At 44.1% G+C, this 17853-nt stretch overlaps 1 protein-coding gene across 5 annotated transcripts in view; it reads left to right on the top strand.

Annotated features, from left to right (window-relative positions):
* AXDND1 (axonemal dynein light chain domain containing 1) overlaps window positions 1-17853 on the top strand; it is a 44615-nt gene that overhangs the window by 2799 nt on the left and 23963 nt on the right. For 4 of the 5 annotated variants that reach the window (XM_081194336.1, XM_081194340.1, XM_081194338.1 and 1 more), the window contains 13 exons: window positions 1313-1494; window positions 2524-2624; window positions 5821-5941; window positions 6639-6724; window positions 7810-7866; window positions 7960-8068; window positions 9614-9735; window positions 10972-11112; window positions 11205-11309; window positions 11400-11520; window positions 13725-13826; window positions 15840-16006; window positions 17132-17210. In XM_081194336.1, coding sequence (XP_081050462.1) covers window positions 1313-1494; window positions 2524-2624; window positions 5821-5941; window positions 6639-6724; window positions 7810-7866; window positions 7960-8068; window positions 9614-9735; window positions 10972-11112; window positions 11205-11309; window positions 11400-11520; window positions 13725-13826; window positions 15840-16006; window positions 17132-17210 — 1493 coding nt within the window. The remainder of the gene's footprint in view (window positions 1-1312; window positions 1495-2523; window positions 2625-5820; window positions 5942-6638; window positions 6725-7809; window positions 7867-7959; window positions 8069-9613; window positions 9736-10971; window positions 11113-11204; window positions 11310-11399; window positions 11521-13724; window positions 13827-15839; window positions 16007-17131; window positions 17211-17853) is intronic. The other variant, XM_081194337.1, reaches the window with a different exon arrangement.

Genomic DNA, 17853 nt, shown 5'->3' with positions numbered 1-17853 from the left:
TTGCATGTGAACTAGGAGCCAGTGGTTACTAGCTAAACAAGCCAACCTTGTGTGAATTAATATTTGTGCTATGGATTTGCTGTTATTGTTCTGTCTCTGCATGTAGATCCATGGTCAACAAGATTGGTCAACAAGGAGAGTGGAGAGTGGAAACCAAGAGGGCAGAGGGCAGCCCTGGCAATTGCTCCACCATTCCCTGCCAGCTTATCAGGCAGCGTTGGGAAGCGTGCCTTTCTTCTTATCTAAAAAGCACAGACAGTTTGGCAGCAGGTGTGCTGCTGAGCCTGCATGCTTAGCTGGAGCCAGTTTGGGTGATGCTTAGCTGAACAGAGAATCTACTGCTGCACAACATTTTGAAATGCGGAAAATAAACAAAACGGAATCCTTTCCTCAGAACATCTGGCAACTTGTGGTGGTGTTGGGAGGGTGCAGAAAGATGACAGTGGCAAAGAAGAGGGGACAGTTGTGCACTGGCAATGGAGGGTCTATGGTAGCATGGGCAGCACTTTGCCCGGGTCCTCTCAGTCCTACCACATGGCTCTTTTCAGTGCATAGATGTTGCAGTTTGATCAAAGAACAGAAATTAAAAGCATATCACAATGTATCTCTCATGTGAGTCTTTGAGTGCTCCAAGCACCTTTTAAAAATTCTGAGTATCGTGTACCTGTAAAGCAGAGCTTTCCAAACTACGGTAGTCATGTTAGTGACACATTTTTTAGACGTGCACCATTTCATGACACAGTAATTCAGTTTTATTAGCAAACCAGAGGTTAAACTGACCCCTTTCCAGCCCTGGGAGGAGCGCGGGGACTGTTCACATGACACACTTCAACTGACACACTAACGTGTTGCGACACACAGTTTGGGAAGCTCTGTGGTAAATTAAGAACTCTGCGAATGTAACATGGCCGTAGCCAGGATTTATTTTAGGGTGGCGCTCTTTATGTGGGGGGCAGGTAGAACTGAGTTACCTGTGATGCCCTTGTTCAGTTAGTTAAGTATATTTATTTATTTACTTGATGGGTATGCCCATGGTATGTAAGTGGATATTTTCTCTGTTGCTGTTGCTTCTTTCCTCCTTTAGCAATGCTCCTACTAAACAGTTACAGCAGGGGCTTCCGTAACTTTATTCAAAGGCCAGTTTATATTAGGGATTAATACGGATTTTTAATGTTATTCTTGAGCACTAACATGAAATGTGTGTGATAGAATTGTCAGCTTTAATGGGTTTTTTTTTGGGGGGGGGTAGAGATAATCTGCTGCCACCACCAAATATTAACAGTTACTCTTGCTGTTTCTTTCTTTTTTCTAGAACTCCCTCAGTTAAGAGACAAGTCAGCTGCATTAGACAGTTCAAAGCCTCTTCCCACATCTTTACAGCGTGATTTCATCCCAGAAGAGATCTTCGTTGCACTGACCTCTGCTGCCAACCCAGTCCCCTGTCCCAGTGTTTTAAGACCCCCCAAGAAAACAAAAAGTATAAAAGACTTTCAGGTGCATAAGTTCATTTCCAGTCTATGAATATTTGCTTTTTAAATACAAAATTTGCCACAAAACCCACTTGCTATAGATGTCTGCTGGTGACTGCGAATTATGCCAGGTGCACATAGACACCAGTATTTTAGGACAATGCTTTGCAAGAGGGAGCATTCCTGTATTGGGAACATGGCAGCATGAGAAATGCTTCAGAACCTGAAGTTCACTGAATGGTGGGGGAGGCAAGAGACTAGTTGGGCCAAAGAACTGGCACTGTCAGGCAACTTAGAGTTTTATTAAGGAGATTTTAGTACTTCAGCTTTTGTTGCTTATCATACATATCACAAACTACTTTTAGCAACAGAAACTTTTGAGATTGGTTCAGTAAGAAACAAATAAACATGCTTTGGGCATGTTGTATAAATAAAGAGGTAAAGGTAAAGGGACCCCTGACCGTTAGGTCCAGTCGTGACCAACTCTGGGGTTGCGCGCTCATCTCGCTCTATAGGCCGAGGGAGCCAGTGTTTGTCCGCAGACAGTTTCCGGGTCATGTGGCCAGCATGACTAAGCCGCTTCTGGTGAACCAGAGCAGCACACGGAAACGCCGTTTACCTTCCTGCCGGAGCGGTCCCTATTTATCTACTTGCACTTTGACGTGCTTTCGAACTGCTAGGTTGGCAGGAGCAGGGACCAAGCAACGGGAGCTCACCCCGTCACGGGGATTCGAACCGCCGACCTTCTGATCAGCAAGTCCTAGGCTCTGTGGTTTAACCCACAGCGCCACCCGCGTCCCTATAAATAAAGAACTCATCCCTTTATCGCATCTGTCTTTTGCATGTTCTCCTTCCTGTTTTTGATGTATATTTCACATGCATCTCTCGCCAGCTCATAAAAAGACTTCAGCTAAGACTTAGAAGAAACAGCTGACAGGGTCTCACTGCTATGCGCATTTGTGTGTAATGTGTCATTAGGCTTATCAGTATTGGAGATGTAGTCTGTGCTTACCACCTGATCCCAAAGAACTAGTCTTTTCTGTTCACTCTTCAGGGGTGCATTCGTACTACTGATGGGGTCTGGCAACATCCTGTACGCAGAAACAAGTTTCGATATCTGATAGAGAATCCGATTTGCCTCACAGGAGCTGGAAGGTAATAGAATGGAATTAATAGGGCCCTGGCACGTCACATGCCTCTTTGCAATAACCAGTAGCAGTGCTAGGATTTGGGAGCCACAGTGCAAGGGTGATGGAGAGTGCTAGGGAAACGTCCATTAAGTATGTTACACAAGAGTGGCTAACCCAAGGTGATGGTGTGCTTGGAGATGAGCAGGAATGCCCATGAACCTAGCTAGGACCCTAGAGCAGCTTTTGCTAACTTAGCACCCTCCTGATGTTGTTGGATGCAACCCCTATCAGGCCCAGCCAGTTCTGCTGGTGATCAGGGATGATGGGAGTTGTAGTCCAAAACGTAGGAGGGCACCCGGCTGGGGAAGACTGGCCTAGAGTCTGCACTTCGGCCTGTTTCCTCATGCTGCTGCCTGCACCCACAGAGCCAAACCATTCCAGTGCATGGGAGGCTTCAGCAAGCTGGCTCTGTTTCTCACTTGGGTTTAACTTGTGGCGCACTTGGCAAAAGCGGTGGCCACCACTGTTTGAAAACCAGCCCTTTCAAGACCCCAAGACCCTCCTTGTCAACACATTGCTCCATTTTAACTCAGGGATGGGGGAACCATGAAGGAGTTTGCCTTCCGCTGAGAGTAATCCACTAGAGGGTAGGTGTTGGTGGCTGGTAGACCAAAAATGGCTGGCAAGAAACAGGCAGATCTTCTCTCTTTCTTTTTCTCTTTCTCCATCTCTTCCCATCAATCTGTTGCTCTTGGAAAAGATCTGAACTGATTGGTTGCAGTGCACTTCCCCCCTCTCTTCCATTGCACTGTCCGTTTTGAGACCACCACCACCATGATTTCCCTCCTCCTTGCCAGAGTTCTCAACTGATCACTTGCAGAGTCTGCTTCCCCCCTCTCTCTCCCATCACTCCATCTGGCTCCCTGCCCCATTTCTCCTGCAGGATGCCTCTGAATACCAGTCACCGGGGAACAATAACATGAGAGGGCTGCTGTACTCATAACTTGCATGTGGTCTTCCCATAAGCATCTGATTGGTGCACCTTTGGGGGTTCATTTCAGGCAGCAAAATGTTTTGGGCCAGCATTGGTAATAGCCAGGGGTTACTGGATAACAAGTAAGGTCCTTCCGGGTCATGTGGCCAGCATGACTAAGCTGCTTCTTACAAACCAGAGCAGCGCACGGAAACGCCGTTTACCTTCCACCAGAGCGGTACCTATTTATCTACTTGCACCTTGACGTGCTTTCAAACTACTAGGTTGACAGGAGCTGAAGGAGCGTCTCCACCCCCATCGTTCTGCCCGGACACTGAGGTCCAGCGCTGAGAGCCTTCTGGCGGTTCCCTCATTGCGAGAAGCAAAGCTACAGGGAGCCAGGCAGAGGGCCTTCTCGGTAGTGGCGCCCGCCCTGTGGAACGCCCTCCCATCAGATGTCAAAGCAATAAATAACTACCTGACATTCAGAAGACATCTTAAGGCAGCCCTGTTCAGGGAAGTTTTTAATCAGATGGGCGGGGTACAAATAATAAAATTATTATTATTATTATTATTATTATTATTATTATTATTATTATTATTATAACAGGAGCTCACCATGTTGCGGGGATTTGAACTGCCGACCTTCTGATTGGCAAGCCCTAGGCTCTATTCTATTCTGCCTTGGTCAGATCCCACCTGGAGTACTGTGTCTACAACTTAAGAAGGCTATTGACAAGCTGGAATGTGTGCAGATGAGAGCAACCAAGATAATCAAGGGTCTGGAAGCCAAGCTTTATGAGGAACAATTGAGGGAGTTGGGTATGTTTAGCCTGGAGAAGAGGAGACTGAGAGGAGATATGATAGCCATCTTCAAATATCTAAAGGGCTGTCACATGGGTAGGACCTGAACCAATGGCTTCAAGTTACAAGAAAGGAGATTCTGACTGTACTTCAGAAAGAACTCATGGACTCTTCCAACTCCACAATTCTATGATTCTGTGTTATATGAGGGTGGCTAACTGTAATCAGGGTACTCAGGGAAAATGGGAAGATTGTAGCTGCAGCAAGGGTTTTGAGGCAGAACACTCTGGCAGAAAGTGGTATATAATAATAATAATAATAATAATAATAATAATAATAATAATAATAATAATAATAATACTAATAATAATAATAATAATAATAATAATAATAATAATAATAATAATAATAATAATAATAATTTATTATTTATACCCCGCCCATCTGGCTGGGTTTCCCCAGCCACTCTGTTTTTTTTTTTAAATGAAATTTTTATTGGTTTTACAAAGTTTTTATAAACACAAACAAACAAACAAACAAACACACAAACAAACACGTGTAATTTCATAGCCTTTTTTTTCTTAAGCCTTACTTCATCGACTTCCCCATACCTCCCCTTTCTACATCCCAATTTCCAAAATTATTTCAGCAAATCCTAACAAAACTTAATTTTATCGAATTTTCCCCTTATTCTTTTCTTTTACTTAATCTTTTACAGCTGTAACCCCCATTTTCCCCTAAAACCTCGACATTTTAACATTCATTAATTTTACAATGTTTCTTAAGATAAATTTTGAATTTCTTCCAATCTTCTTCCGCCGTCTCTTTCCCCTGGTCACGGATTCTGCCGGTCATTTCAGCCAGTCCCATATAGTCTATCACCTTCATCTTCCATTCTTCCAGAGTGGGTAGATCTTGAGTCTTCCAATGCTTTGCGATGAGTATTCTTGCTGCTGTTGTAGCATACATAAAAAAAATTCTGTCCTTCTTTGGCACCAATTGGCCGACTATGCCCAAGAGAAAGGCCTCTGGTTTCTTAGGGAAAGTACATTTAAGTACCTTTTTCATTTCATTATATATCATTTCCCAGAAAGCCTTAATCTTCGGGCACGTCCACCAAAGGTGGTAAAAGGTACCTTCAGTTTCTTTACATTTCCAACACTTATTATCAGGCAAATGATAATTTTTTGCTAGATTGACTGGGGTCATGTACCACCTATAAATCATTTTCATAATATTTTCCTTCCCCAGCCACTCTGGGCAGCTTCCAACTGAATATTAAAAACAGTACAGTGGTAGACACACTATTGGGTTGAAATGGCAAAGGACTTGCCTTTGGATCAGATACTTAGTGAATTCTTGATAACCAGAAGAGAGGTGGCGGCTGCACAGTGAACCAATTGCACCTTCATAACTGAGTGATAGTTTTCTTTGTGTTTTTAAGGGATGTCTCTTTTCTGTATGACCTCGCTGCTGAGAAAGAGGCCAAGAATCCTCCCCCAACTCCTGTCTCTCACAAAACTTCAACAAATTTGCAGCAGCAGGAACCCACTGCCACTAAACTTGTGAGTTGAATCTGTATCGAGAAACTGTGATAACTTTAAACACAGGAATCAGCTTTTACAAATTCTTTCAGAATGCTGAGAGACAAGATGGACTTTGAACTGAGCATTGACTAGAGTGTTCTGAAATTTTTTCCCCCACCCAGCATAATATTTTAAATCTGGAATGAGCAGTGGGAATTGAAAATGAGGACTTTACCATTTTTGTGTACCATGGTTTTCTAAGCTTGCTAAATTCACTCCCCAAAGCCGCAAGGAGTCTGAGATGGCATTTGCCTATTTATTTTGCTTGGCTGGAAAAAAATCTGTTAGAAAACATTTACCCACTGATTTCTAGGCTGTACATAATAGTCCTGTGCAGTTGTAGCACTTAATCACAGTTAGTTTTTCTTAAAGATGGTTAAGCACTTAATCTGAATAATTGCCCCAGCCAGAAGGCAGGCATGCAGATAGGCAGGCAGGCAAATAAACAAGCAGGCAGTTGTAAAACAAGCCGAGGCCTCCAGCGAGGGAAAGCAAGTCTATATATTTATTTTGTGGCGATCCACATAAACACGGTCGTGTGTGAGTGGGATGCACATTAAGTGGAGGTGTGTGTGCCTGTATAAAAACCCAACTCTACATATCCTCTTGGGAGTATGTGGATTCCTTATGTCTCAGTAGCATATTTTAAGACCTTCTCTGTCTGTTCTGTCTTTAGCCTACAGGTATAGCAGACAGTCTTGTTCCAGAGGAATTTCATATTCTAAAGAACAGAGGTGTCCTGCGCTTGGAGTATTATGATGAGTGAGTGTTCCTGCACTTCTTTTAATTGCTCCTGCATTGCATCCAGGAGTGACTCACTTGGCTAATAATAGCCTCCCAGCAGTGGACCTGCTACTGCTTACTCGGAGGGAACAGGTGAGGCAGTGGTGAGGCTGTGCCTGTGTACCAGCTGAAGCTCCAGGTCGGTTCCACTGCCTTGCCTTGCCCCTCCATGTCCTGGTGAGCAGCAGTGACACAGCTGCCAGGAGGCCAGTGCTGCAACTCCACCCCACCTGGCGATCTGCTCCTGGTTGCGCCTACTAAATGGGATGAAGTGGCAAGGCAAAAAGCACCTGCATCTGGGCAGGAAACCTGTAAAAATTCTATTTCACCATTTTGCCGAGTTCAACACTTTCAATTTTTCAACTAAGGGATGCTCAACTTGCATATATTCTCAGACAGAGACCCAGGGACTGAAAATGCCACCCAAACTGACTTCCTCATGGATGGCCAGGCAATATAATGAAGTTGGTCTCAGTTAGAATTAGATTTTTTAAATAAAAAAATCTCAAACATAGATGTGAACGAGGGAGATTTGTTTACTATGGATCGATTAACAGAGCCCAGAGGCCAGAAATCTGAATTAGGACTTGAAAGCGTGAATCAGGGTTGCACTCTGCCCATTGGGCATCTCTGATCTGGCACTTTTCTCCCAGCCTGATTCACTTCTTGTACTGGAGTTAAGATTGGAAGGAAAATAAATTTGAATGACACAAGGTGGGAAAAGAACAAAGACAAACATGGATCCATAATCTCATCTAGCCTAGCCCTTCATTTGGGCCCCATTTCTGCATGAGAAATATATAGCAGATTACCATTCCCCAGCCCCACTCTTTTCCTTACTCAGGTTCATTGTAGTTGTTTTATGTCACCGTGAGTCTCATTGTAACAGAGAACTTCTTCAATTAATTCACTTGCCTGCAACAGAGTGGCCCGTCTCTTAGTCTACTGTATTTTTAAATTTACACAATAAAAATAAAATAAATGGTTGAATCCTAGAGTCCAAAGAGATTTTTCAACTACAGTAGTCTATTGCTGTTAACATCATCATTATTAATCTGTTGCAGTAAATATACAACCCTACTTGAAGATGATGAAAACAGACTGCGGGTTTTCCCATCCATGTGAGTGACACTCTGAATCAAGATGCTTTTGTAGCGCATGCTATAGAAGGTGTTGTGAATCAGAGGCATGTCCCTTTGCTGCTGCCTTGTTAGGAAGCCGTCTGGGAGGCTGGAGGTCCTGCAGCTGATGAAGGTGATGGACACCATGCTGGAAAGAGCTGGAACAAATAATAAGGATGTTGGCGTAACAGGGGTTTCACAGGTAAATAATTCCTGCCAATTCCTCATTCAATCGCATCCTCCTTGATATTGCCCACTTCTAGTTATACTGTACATCATTGCTGGTGAACCTCTAGTTTATGGGCCTTGTTAGGCCTGCCAGACCTCAGAGGCTGTCCCCCGGCCATTTGAGACAAGCGATGCCCACCTCCCCTAGACCTGACGTCATATATGAGAGTTCAAGCTGCAGCTCTGGCTAAAGGAAGGGGAATTGGCAGTGCATTCTTAAGTATGCTACCGATTCTTCCTTTGCATCAAAGTCATCATCGCTTTTCGAACTTGGTGTCGGCTTCGCCTTTGAGCCAGTGCCAATGACTGGGCTCAACCTCTTCAGCCCTGACTGGGCCAGGCAAGCTGGGAAAGCACTTCCAGAGACCTTCCACTGCAGGGAAACAGGTCTAAGTGCAGTGGACTCACAACTTTGAGCTGTGAGCACCAAACTCAGTGCCAAAGTCAGCGGAGCACAGCAGAGTATGAACTACACGAACGACGGCTGTGAAGCATAACTTTTTTATTTTTTTATTCTTTTACAGCTACTGCAAACTAAAATAAACTAGAAACTAAAGATTAATGGAGATGGCTGGACTGCATGAGTGTTACAGTTGCTTAAGCAGTCATCTTATCTCTACACAGATAACACTCAGACTGGAGCGGAAGAAGCCATGAGCAGTTTCTGCCCCCTCCTTTCTGAAAACATTGTCAGGAGATTCTTGCAATGGGAGGGGTGAAATATCCACACTTGGCACTCTTTTTCATTGCCTTGCCATGACAAAGGTGCCACATTCAAAAAGAACTGACTTTTTGATGCAAAGAAAGAAGCAGGAGTTCACTCTCAGGACACTCCCAATTCTTCCTTTGCATCCCTGGCTTAGATTTAAGTTGCACCTGCAAGGGAGCATTTTTCCTCTGCAGCCATGGCTTAAATTAAAGCCAGGCTACGAAGGAAGAATCTGGATTCTTCACTAGCCTTGTCCTGGATTCATATACTATGACACAATATTGCTGTGGAGTTTGTACATAGTTCTTTCCTGACTTATCAGGTGTTTTGTTGCCATTAAGAGGCTTGTTGTTGTGTTGTCAAACTGAAAGAATAAGTGGGAGTAATCTTAGATTACCTGATGGAGAGAAATAATATACTGACGTACAACATGCAATCTAGTATTTAGGGCAAAGGCGGACATAGCATTTTAAGAATGGCAGGGGAGGTTTGTTAGCACTTTGACTGCTTTGTAAATTCTTTAATAATACAGTATTTAAGATAAGGGACAAACATATATGCAAGCAAACACATTTGTGATTTAAAAATATTATCCACCTGATAAGTGAAGAACATGACTGAAGCATTTAACTGACTGGCATTCATTTGTTAATTTAAATAATGTGTATGCCTCCTTTCAATAAAAATACTTTCAAGGGTGCCTAGAAATAAAAGCAATAAAAACCCCCAATGATGACAATAAAGGCAGTATCAAACAGCTTGTGCTTAGCTCTACAAAAATCACGACTTCTTTCTTGCCTCTTTCCCGAGATGCACAATGTCCTGGAGGTGCTTAAGGTGGAACAGAACATCTACAACATAGTGTTTCATGAAATCATCCGGCAAGTCAGTGTGGACTGCGCAGAACGGGGAGAGCTCCTTTCCAAGCTCAGGTCAGCGATCTAAGGAGCTCGACACCTTAAAATTAGTCCTGCAAGAAGAGGAGTAGGTGATTGTTCTGGCCTGCACTGCAGGTTTGAGTGTCTGTGCAGTTATATACAAGGGCAGAAAAAACACAGCTTGTGGTCCTGCACTAGGCGCAGAAGTCAGCTTTCTGGGAATGTTGCCTTTGATTTGTTTTTTTAAACTACTTGCTAGTCCATGCAGTGGCGTAGCGTGGGTTGTCAGCACCCGGGGCAAGGCAAGTAATTTGCGCCCCCTAACCCGTGGATTTGCGCCCAACCCTAACCCCCAGATGTTGCGCCCGGTGCGGCCGGCCCCCCCTGCACCCCCCATGCTACGCCACTGAGTCCATGTGATGTCACATCCCACATTCTTTATTTCCTCTTTCAAGATGTGCTTGAAAGTGTGCGGGAAATGCCTGGTGAAATGTGAGAGAGCCGGGGGGTCTGAATATGATTCCAGGGGCCAGGAGGCAGGACATCATTGCCCTGCATGCTATCTCCATGGATAGCAGAAGAAGAATTCTGAAGCTGCAGCGTTTTGCAGCACTGCAAAGTCAGCTATCTTTGTCATCTTTCTTTGACACATTTTAAATAAAAAAACCTTCCACCTTGTGCAGAGAGATTTGACTCAAGTTGTCTCTCATGCACCTCAATAAATGCATTAATAATCTATTAATTCAGCAAAGAGCAAGCAAGCCCAAACATTAGCAAAGTAGGAAACGAAACCCTAACACATATCTCAGGGATTATTACATTTTAATAGTGCTGCACGAGGATTCCAATCCACACGATGTCAAAGATAGCTGACTTCTGCGCTAGGGCCCTTTTGCAGTGCTGAAGCATGCAGTCAGCTGGAAATGGAATTTAAATGTTGGTTTTGCACAGGTTCAACTAGTGCTAGTTTCCCCATAAGGACATATGGAGGGCATTACGTTGGCTACCCCTCTCATACACCTATATATTTCCTGAGGTTATAATATTGATGGGTGTCAGGACAGATAAGGCAGTTTTGCTGTGGAGTGTCAACTTGTTTTCAGCATTCTGAGCGTATTGAGAGTTCTAACTGCTTGTGTGCAAAAAGCTTTATTCTATATTTATTGTTCCCCAGCTATTTTCAGAAAGGATTCTCTCTTTAAATGATTGCTTAGCAAATATGCTTGAGTGAAACAGGGCTATTCCGCCCCCCCCCCCACCTCAATTTTTCTGACATTGTCTCTCTTACAGGCAAAGGTATGTTGAGCTGCTAGAACGAATTCCAAGACAGATGAGAAATCTCTACAGAGAAATGATGGCACAGAGAGTAATGGACAAACACATTACAGATGAATTATTCCATTTCAAGGAAGCTATAGGAAAACTGACAAGGTGTTGATATTGACTGGTGTTTGTATTCAACTTTGTGAATAAAAGTTGTGATTGTACAAGGCAGCTGAGGGTATTGCTCTGTTCAACTGCAGGGAGCTAAATACCATCCGAGAACATGACCGTAGAGTCACTGTTGAAGCAGAGAAAGCCTATGAGGAGCTGGCAAAGGCGGTCCAGGATTCCGAGATGAATGCAAAGTGAGTTCCTGATAATATTGGAAGCAAGGGTTGCCGTAGGAGAATAGTAGAAGGCCTTTATATTTATATCTCGTGTCATTACCCTTTCAGCCTTTTGGATGAATATCGTGAACTGTATGAATTGCAGAGAAGAAGACTTGAGGCCCAGATCCACCAGTTAACCCAAGAAAAAGAGCTGTGGAGCAATGCGACGTATGAGTTGGCTCTCAAGGTAGCTGGCCAAAGAGGCATTGCGTGCTTTTGCTTTTGCTAAAAATGCTATTCTCTCCCTGTTATGTCCGGTGCTTCTGCTAGAAGATCCTTTAGGTCAGAGGTCGGCAACCTTAATCGGATGATGGGCCGGTCGACGCTCCGTCCGTTGGATGAGCGCCCGTGTGTGTGTGCACACGCTATGTCCAGTGCTCCTCCGACCTGGAAGTGCGCCAGAAATAGTGTGTGTGCATGCGCACAGGCGTTTCTCCGTCCCGCACGCGTGCGCACACGCTATTTCCGGCGCACATCTGGGTCGGAGGATGGCCTGTGCACATGCGCACAGGCGCCATCAACCCAGAAGTTGGTCTAGTAAGAGCAGGTGGCAGGGGCAGCAGGGGGCACCATGGGGCGGTTAGGCAAGCCTCGTGGGCCACTACCGGCCCATGGGTCTTAGGTTGCCGCCCCCTGCTTTAGATTGTTTTGGCTGCTTCTGTTGCTTTGTCACTTATTAAACTAAAAGTGTCTCCTTTAAAACAAATTATTTCCATTTTACAGAGGGCAACGAAGAATAGGCACATTGCATTTCATTCTCTGCTAGCTGTATAGTTTAAAAGATATCTCTACAGCGGCAAGTAAGTCAGGGATCACCAACATGGTGTCTGCGGGCACCAGTGTGCCCACTGCCTCCTATGGAGCCTGCAAAAGGTCTAAGTAAATATATTTTCAAAAATGCACAAGAGTCAGTTTGCTCTTTCATCGCAGTTCCTGCTTGAACTGATTCAGTCTCTTCTACAACAGACAACTCCCCAAACGTGCCCTCTTTTCATTGGAGGCCAGGATTGGACACCCACCGTCCCATTTTGAACAGAGGGGTGAAAGGCATGAAGAAGATTAATATCTGGGACATCAGTTTCTGTCACACAATTAAAAAGTCTGGTTGAGCAATCTTGTGGGCCTTCCAGCCAATGACCCACTTACGCTGGCATAAGTTAGTTGCCATCCTATGTACTCCCAGTACAAAAAACAAGGAGAAAAGACAAGCATCACAAAACACAAAGCAGCCACTCACCCAGTGACCTTTGCAACAGTGGCAGGGTTATGACTGAATACCATTTCTTTGGTTTGAATTGCGTGACTTTGGAGTAGGGGCCAAGAACAACATCTGAAGGAGTTTCAGAGTTTGACACAGTCCCACTCCTTCCGAGACTTGCCACTGTCCCATTTTGGCAGAATGTGGGCATAGCTCAACAGACGCTAGTATAGGGGCCTTCCATCAAATCCTGAAAAACTCAAGGATTAAGGGATTGTGCCTTAAAGTTGTTTGTTTGTATTAATTTTAATTGATGGGAAGATTTCCATATGAATGTAACACAGCAGTTGTTGTTGTCGTTTGAGAGCATTAACCAGCCATTATTCTCCCTAAAAACATAAATATTGTGTTGAAATAGTTACTGTAGTTGTAATTCTGGAAATGGATCTTCACTGGCAGGGGAATATATTTTGGTACCTTGGTATTGTAGGCATCCACCAGAACTCAAAACATCCCTGTGCATATGTGGTGCATAGCACAATGCACTAAGTTTAATTTCAAACTAATTAGAAAGTACAAATTTGCAGAGTGCAAACTGCTTCTTATTTTTGTGGTGGGTGGGGAAGAGAACGATGATGGTTTTGCCCCTCTTCTACTGCTGTTGCAATGCACCTTCCTGGCCAGTGAAATTCACAATTCCCTCCTCCTCCATGTTGTAATCTTGAGTGCCATTTGATGAAGAAAGCTGTATTGAGGGAACACACCTTAGGTCTTTTTGCGAAACAAGTAGACTACTGAACAGCTGTCTCAATGTTATCATGTGATGCCAGTAGGCGTCCTCTTGAAAAGACATTCCCCATCTTCTCTCCAAAGAGAAGCGCTCTTCTAAGAGGGTGTCTGCCACTCAACAAGTGCTGGGTTGTGATGCATCCATGAGTTGTATCGGGTGTCAGGTTAGAAGAAATATCCCTTCTTCTATAAGAAGGAAGAATGCTGCAAAGAGGACATTTGCCACCTGTGGTTGTTGTTTTTTAACACTTAAAACATGCTGCTCAGATTAACTGAGAACCGATCAACAGCTTTTAATTTAGTTTTACAGCTTTGTTGACGAAACACCTCAAAAGTCTAAGCTGTGCTGTGCAAACTTAATTGGGCACGCTCCATCCTTTTAATCATCTTATGTTCCATTTCAGGTAATTGAAAAGAACAAGCTGATCTTGGCTCGCAGAATGTATGACAGTGAAAAGGCTTGGGTCAAAGGCATGAGGCATTTCATTATGATGTTGGCATCACAGGTAGAATTGCTTAAGAGCACCTAACTGGGAAAGGGATGTCAGCTGGTTTTGTTCGTTTGTTCCAGAATGGCTGTGTGTGAAAGGTGGCTTGCTGGTACTCCTGGATCCTTTGCTGTCGCTTGAGGCTCGAGTACTTTCTATCAGCTTCAGCTGCTGACTCAGCCGTGCCCCTATCTAGACAAGGATAGCCTAATCTCTGTCACCTGTGCTTTGCCAACCTCTAGGTTAGATTACTGCAATGTGTTACACATAGGGCTGCCTCTGAAGACAGTTCAGGAACCTCAGCTGGTGCAAAATTTAGTGGACAGGTTGCTCACCGGGGCAAGATGGTTTGAGCATACTATACCGATTCTGGCATGACTGCACTGGCTGCCCATTAGTCTCTGGACCCAATTCGGAGTGCTAGTTTTGACCTATAAAGCCTTAAATCAGGGATCAGCAAACCTACCGTGCCTCAGGCCGGTGTCTCCAGCGCCGATCACGTGGCGGGCCGGAGGGTGGGGGAGCGCGTGCCCATACGCGTGTGCACACGCTATTTCCACGCACTTCCAGGTCGGAGGAGCACCGGAAATAGCTTGTTCGCATGTGCACGGGCCTCCTCCGACCCGGATGTGCACCGGAAATAACGCTTGCGCATGCACAAATAACGCTTGCACATGCACGAATAACACTTGCACATGCACAAATAATGCTTGGGCATGCGCACAAGCTATTTCTGGTGCTCCTCTGACCTGGAAGCGGGCAGCCGCTCAGCGCAGCTCCGGTGAGAGCGGGCAGCGGCAGTGGGGGTTGCCACAAGCCGGATAAACGAGTCCCTTGGTCCTTAGTTTGGGGCCTTAAATGGTCAGGACCATGATACCTCACAGACTGCCTCTTCCCATATGAGCTGGCCTGGACCCTCTGATCATAATCTGAGGCCCTTCTTCATGTGACTCCTCCATGAGAGGCTTGGAGCGTGGCAATATGAAAACAGGCCTTCTCTGTGGTGGCTCCCCATTTGTAGAATGCTCTCCCCAGGGAGGCACCAGCTGAAAATGTTTCTCCGTAACCAGGCTTTTGGCTGATTAAACATTTTATGGCCCTTAAAATGTGTTTGTGGGAGGGGGGATTATTGATTTGCTTTTGTTTTCCAATGTAGTTTGTGTTCTCGTGTTGTATTTTTCTGCTTTGTGATCTTTGAATGAAGGACGGCATACAAATACAACAACAGCAACAATATTGTTTCTGGGCATATGTGTCTCCATTGCACAGTCTGTTTTTCTGGATTGCATCTCTGCTCGAGTACTCATGGAAAAATGGGGCAGGGAGCTGGGGACGACTGTATATTTAGAACAGTTTTATGACACTCCATGTTAGTTGGGCCCAGGCTGGCAAAATGGCTAAAAAGCTGGTAGTGTTGACTGGCAGCAGTGTGTCTAGTGCTTCATATGTTTAAAAGCCTATGTCTCAGTCTAAATATGTCCAGCGATGCATGTTTGAATGTCAGTGTTGCACTTGTAAGATTTTAGCTGTGTGTACTGTGGAAATAGGGATGTGGGTGGCGCTGTGGGTTAAACCACTTGCTGATCAGAAGGTTGGTGATTCGAATCCCCACGACGGGGTGAGCTCCCGTTGCTCAGTCCCTGCTCCTGCCAACCTAGCAGTTCGAAAGCACGTCAAAGTGCAAGTAGATAAATAGGGACCGCTCCGGTGGGAAGGTAGACAGCGTTTCACCAGAAGCGGCTTAGTCATGCTGGCCACATGACCCGGAAGCTGTACGCCGGCTCCCTCGGCCAATAAAGCAAGATGAGCACTGCAACCCCAGAGTCGGCCACGACTGGACCTAATGGTCAGGGGTCCCTTTACCTTACTGTGGAAATATGCATAGTATTATTTGCTTAGCAATTTAAATGTCTGCTGTAAGCAGGCTTTTATGATTATTTTGATCTTTATGGCTTTTTTAAAATCTATTTTTCTTATGGATTCTTTCTCTACCCCCCAATCCCATTTTTCTCTTTTTCTCTTCTCTTTCAGGATGCGACTGATCTTTCCACTCTGCAGGAGCTGACACAGGAGTTTCGGGAACGCGTGAGCCAAATTGACACAGAAGTGGAACAAGTCGAAGAAACCAGTAGGGACAGGGCTAGGAGTATTCAGAATGGTTTGGCTGGTTGGCTCAGTTACTTCCAGAATCATGTTCTGTGAGTCTCGAGGAATGATCCTTTATTATTGGGGGGCCTCTGTGCTGCCTTCCACATTCACTGGAGCAGTACATGGTCAAAGATCATTTTTTTTATTTTTTAAAATCATTTTTATTGATTGTCCAGTTAAAAACATCCATTTAATATATCCAATCATATTACTCCAATTAAAATAAAAAACTAAAATAAAAAAGACCAAATTATGGTCCAAATTATATGTATTAATTTTTCAGAGCTCCACATGGTCTGGATCTCTGAAGCATATCTCCACATCTTAGTCCTGCTTCTCCTCGTTGTTTCCATATTTTCCACATCTCGATTTTAACGCTTCATAATTCTTTGTCCCTGAGTCCACAATTCTCAATCATGTCAAACATAATGTACTTTCATCCGTCAAATATAGCTTTGTTAACATATATTTTTCCAACTGTCTTTTTATCAGCTCAGCTTCCTCTGATTCCTTAAAAAAAAAGGAGGTTAATTTTTTAAGGGTGCCGCTATGTGTACTTGATTTAAACATCAGGTTGCCATCAGCACTGAGCTAACACTGATTTAACATATAGCTGATCTATCTTGTCAATCCTGAAATTTGTGCAAGGGTTACTCCTTAGCTATCTTTGAAATACCTGGTTTATTTACAGTTATAGAAGCAGAACCTATTAGAAGCAAACAGATAACCGTGCAACAGGCAGCGAATCCACCAAACCTGCCTGTATTTCTCAGAGAATATATTCACACAAGTTGCTTCATAGACAAGTTGCTTCTCCCTAAATTCAAACTCTCTCTGAACTATTTCTTGTGCTCTCCTAATTGCTGATAGGTACTGCATTGCAAAGGCCATAAATGAATATTAAAGTTCATCTGTCAAATCCTTAGACTGACCAAGCGATGCATTAAGCTAGGGATGGTGACCCTTTGCGGCATCCATGAATTAAGCAAAGCCACAGTGATAAACCCATTCAGAGTAAGTTCCAAACAATAGGCTCTTGAAGGTGCTTCAGTTTCTTTCTTTGTGTCTCAAGCAAGGTATGCACACAGCAGGAGTTTATTCCGATTTTAGATACCCTGGACAAGAGTGTGTATTCTTTGCTATATAATTCCCACCTCCTCTCTTTGACTTCCCAGTGGAAAAGGAACTTACACTTTTGCAAAAGGCGCCTCTTTATTGGATCAAATCCTTGTGGATCTGAAGGTCTGGGAAAAGGTAAGGGGTTTCCAGTACCAATCACAACGAACACGGTATTAAATATTATTATGTATTGGGTATTTAGATGTCTTCCCTGCAGGTAATATGCTTGTTTGTAGGCAGCCGATCATGCATCACTTTATTTATTGTCCTTAAATGTTTTTCTGCCTTAGGAAGCTAAAAGTGGCTTGTGCAGCCATTCAGTCCCTAATTAGGACTGCTTCTGCTAATGTTTATCAATGCATTCATTGACTCATATTATCACTGCAGCCAGTATAGGGCAAGCTTGATATGGCATAGGAAGAGTGTGAAATTACTTTGCTTACTTCAGCTGTAGGGCAGGGCTCTGAATTCAAGGAAAGCAGCAGTCTTCATGTTGAATTTCATGCTTCTCCTCGGATTTGTTTATGTGTGTGTGTGTTTTCACCAAAATTACCTCTGCTTCTTCACTCCTCTCCAGTTTGTGTGAAACGACACCAGTTATGTGTTATTTTTTTTCTTCTGTGTGGAGAAAAGCAGCATAGGGGAGGGCAGAGCAAGTCACGGGGAAAAGGTTGAGTATCCCCACATCACTCATTACTTCAATCAAATTTGGAGCCTCCAGAAGGAGCAAGGGTTGACTTTCTGTAAGTTATAAATAAACAGTGGTACCCTTCCAGTG

Source organism: Podarcis bocagei (genome assembly GCF_964188305.1).
Source record: "Podarcis bocagei genome assembly, chromosome: 5".
In the NCBI taxonomy this organism is placed as follows: domain Eukaryota; kingdom Metazoa; phylum Chordata; class Lepidosauria; order Squamata; family Lacertidae; genus Podarcis; species Podarcis bocagei.
This window is presented reverse-complemented; position numbering and strand designations above follow the sequence as displayed.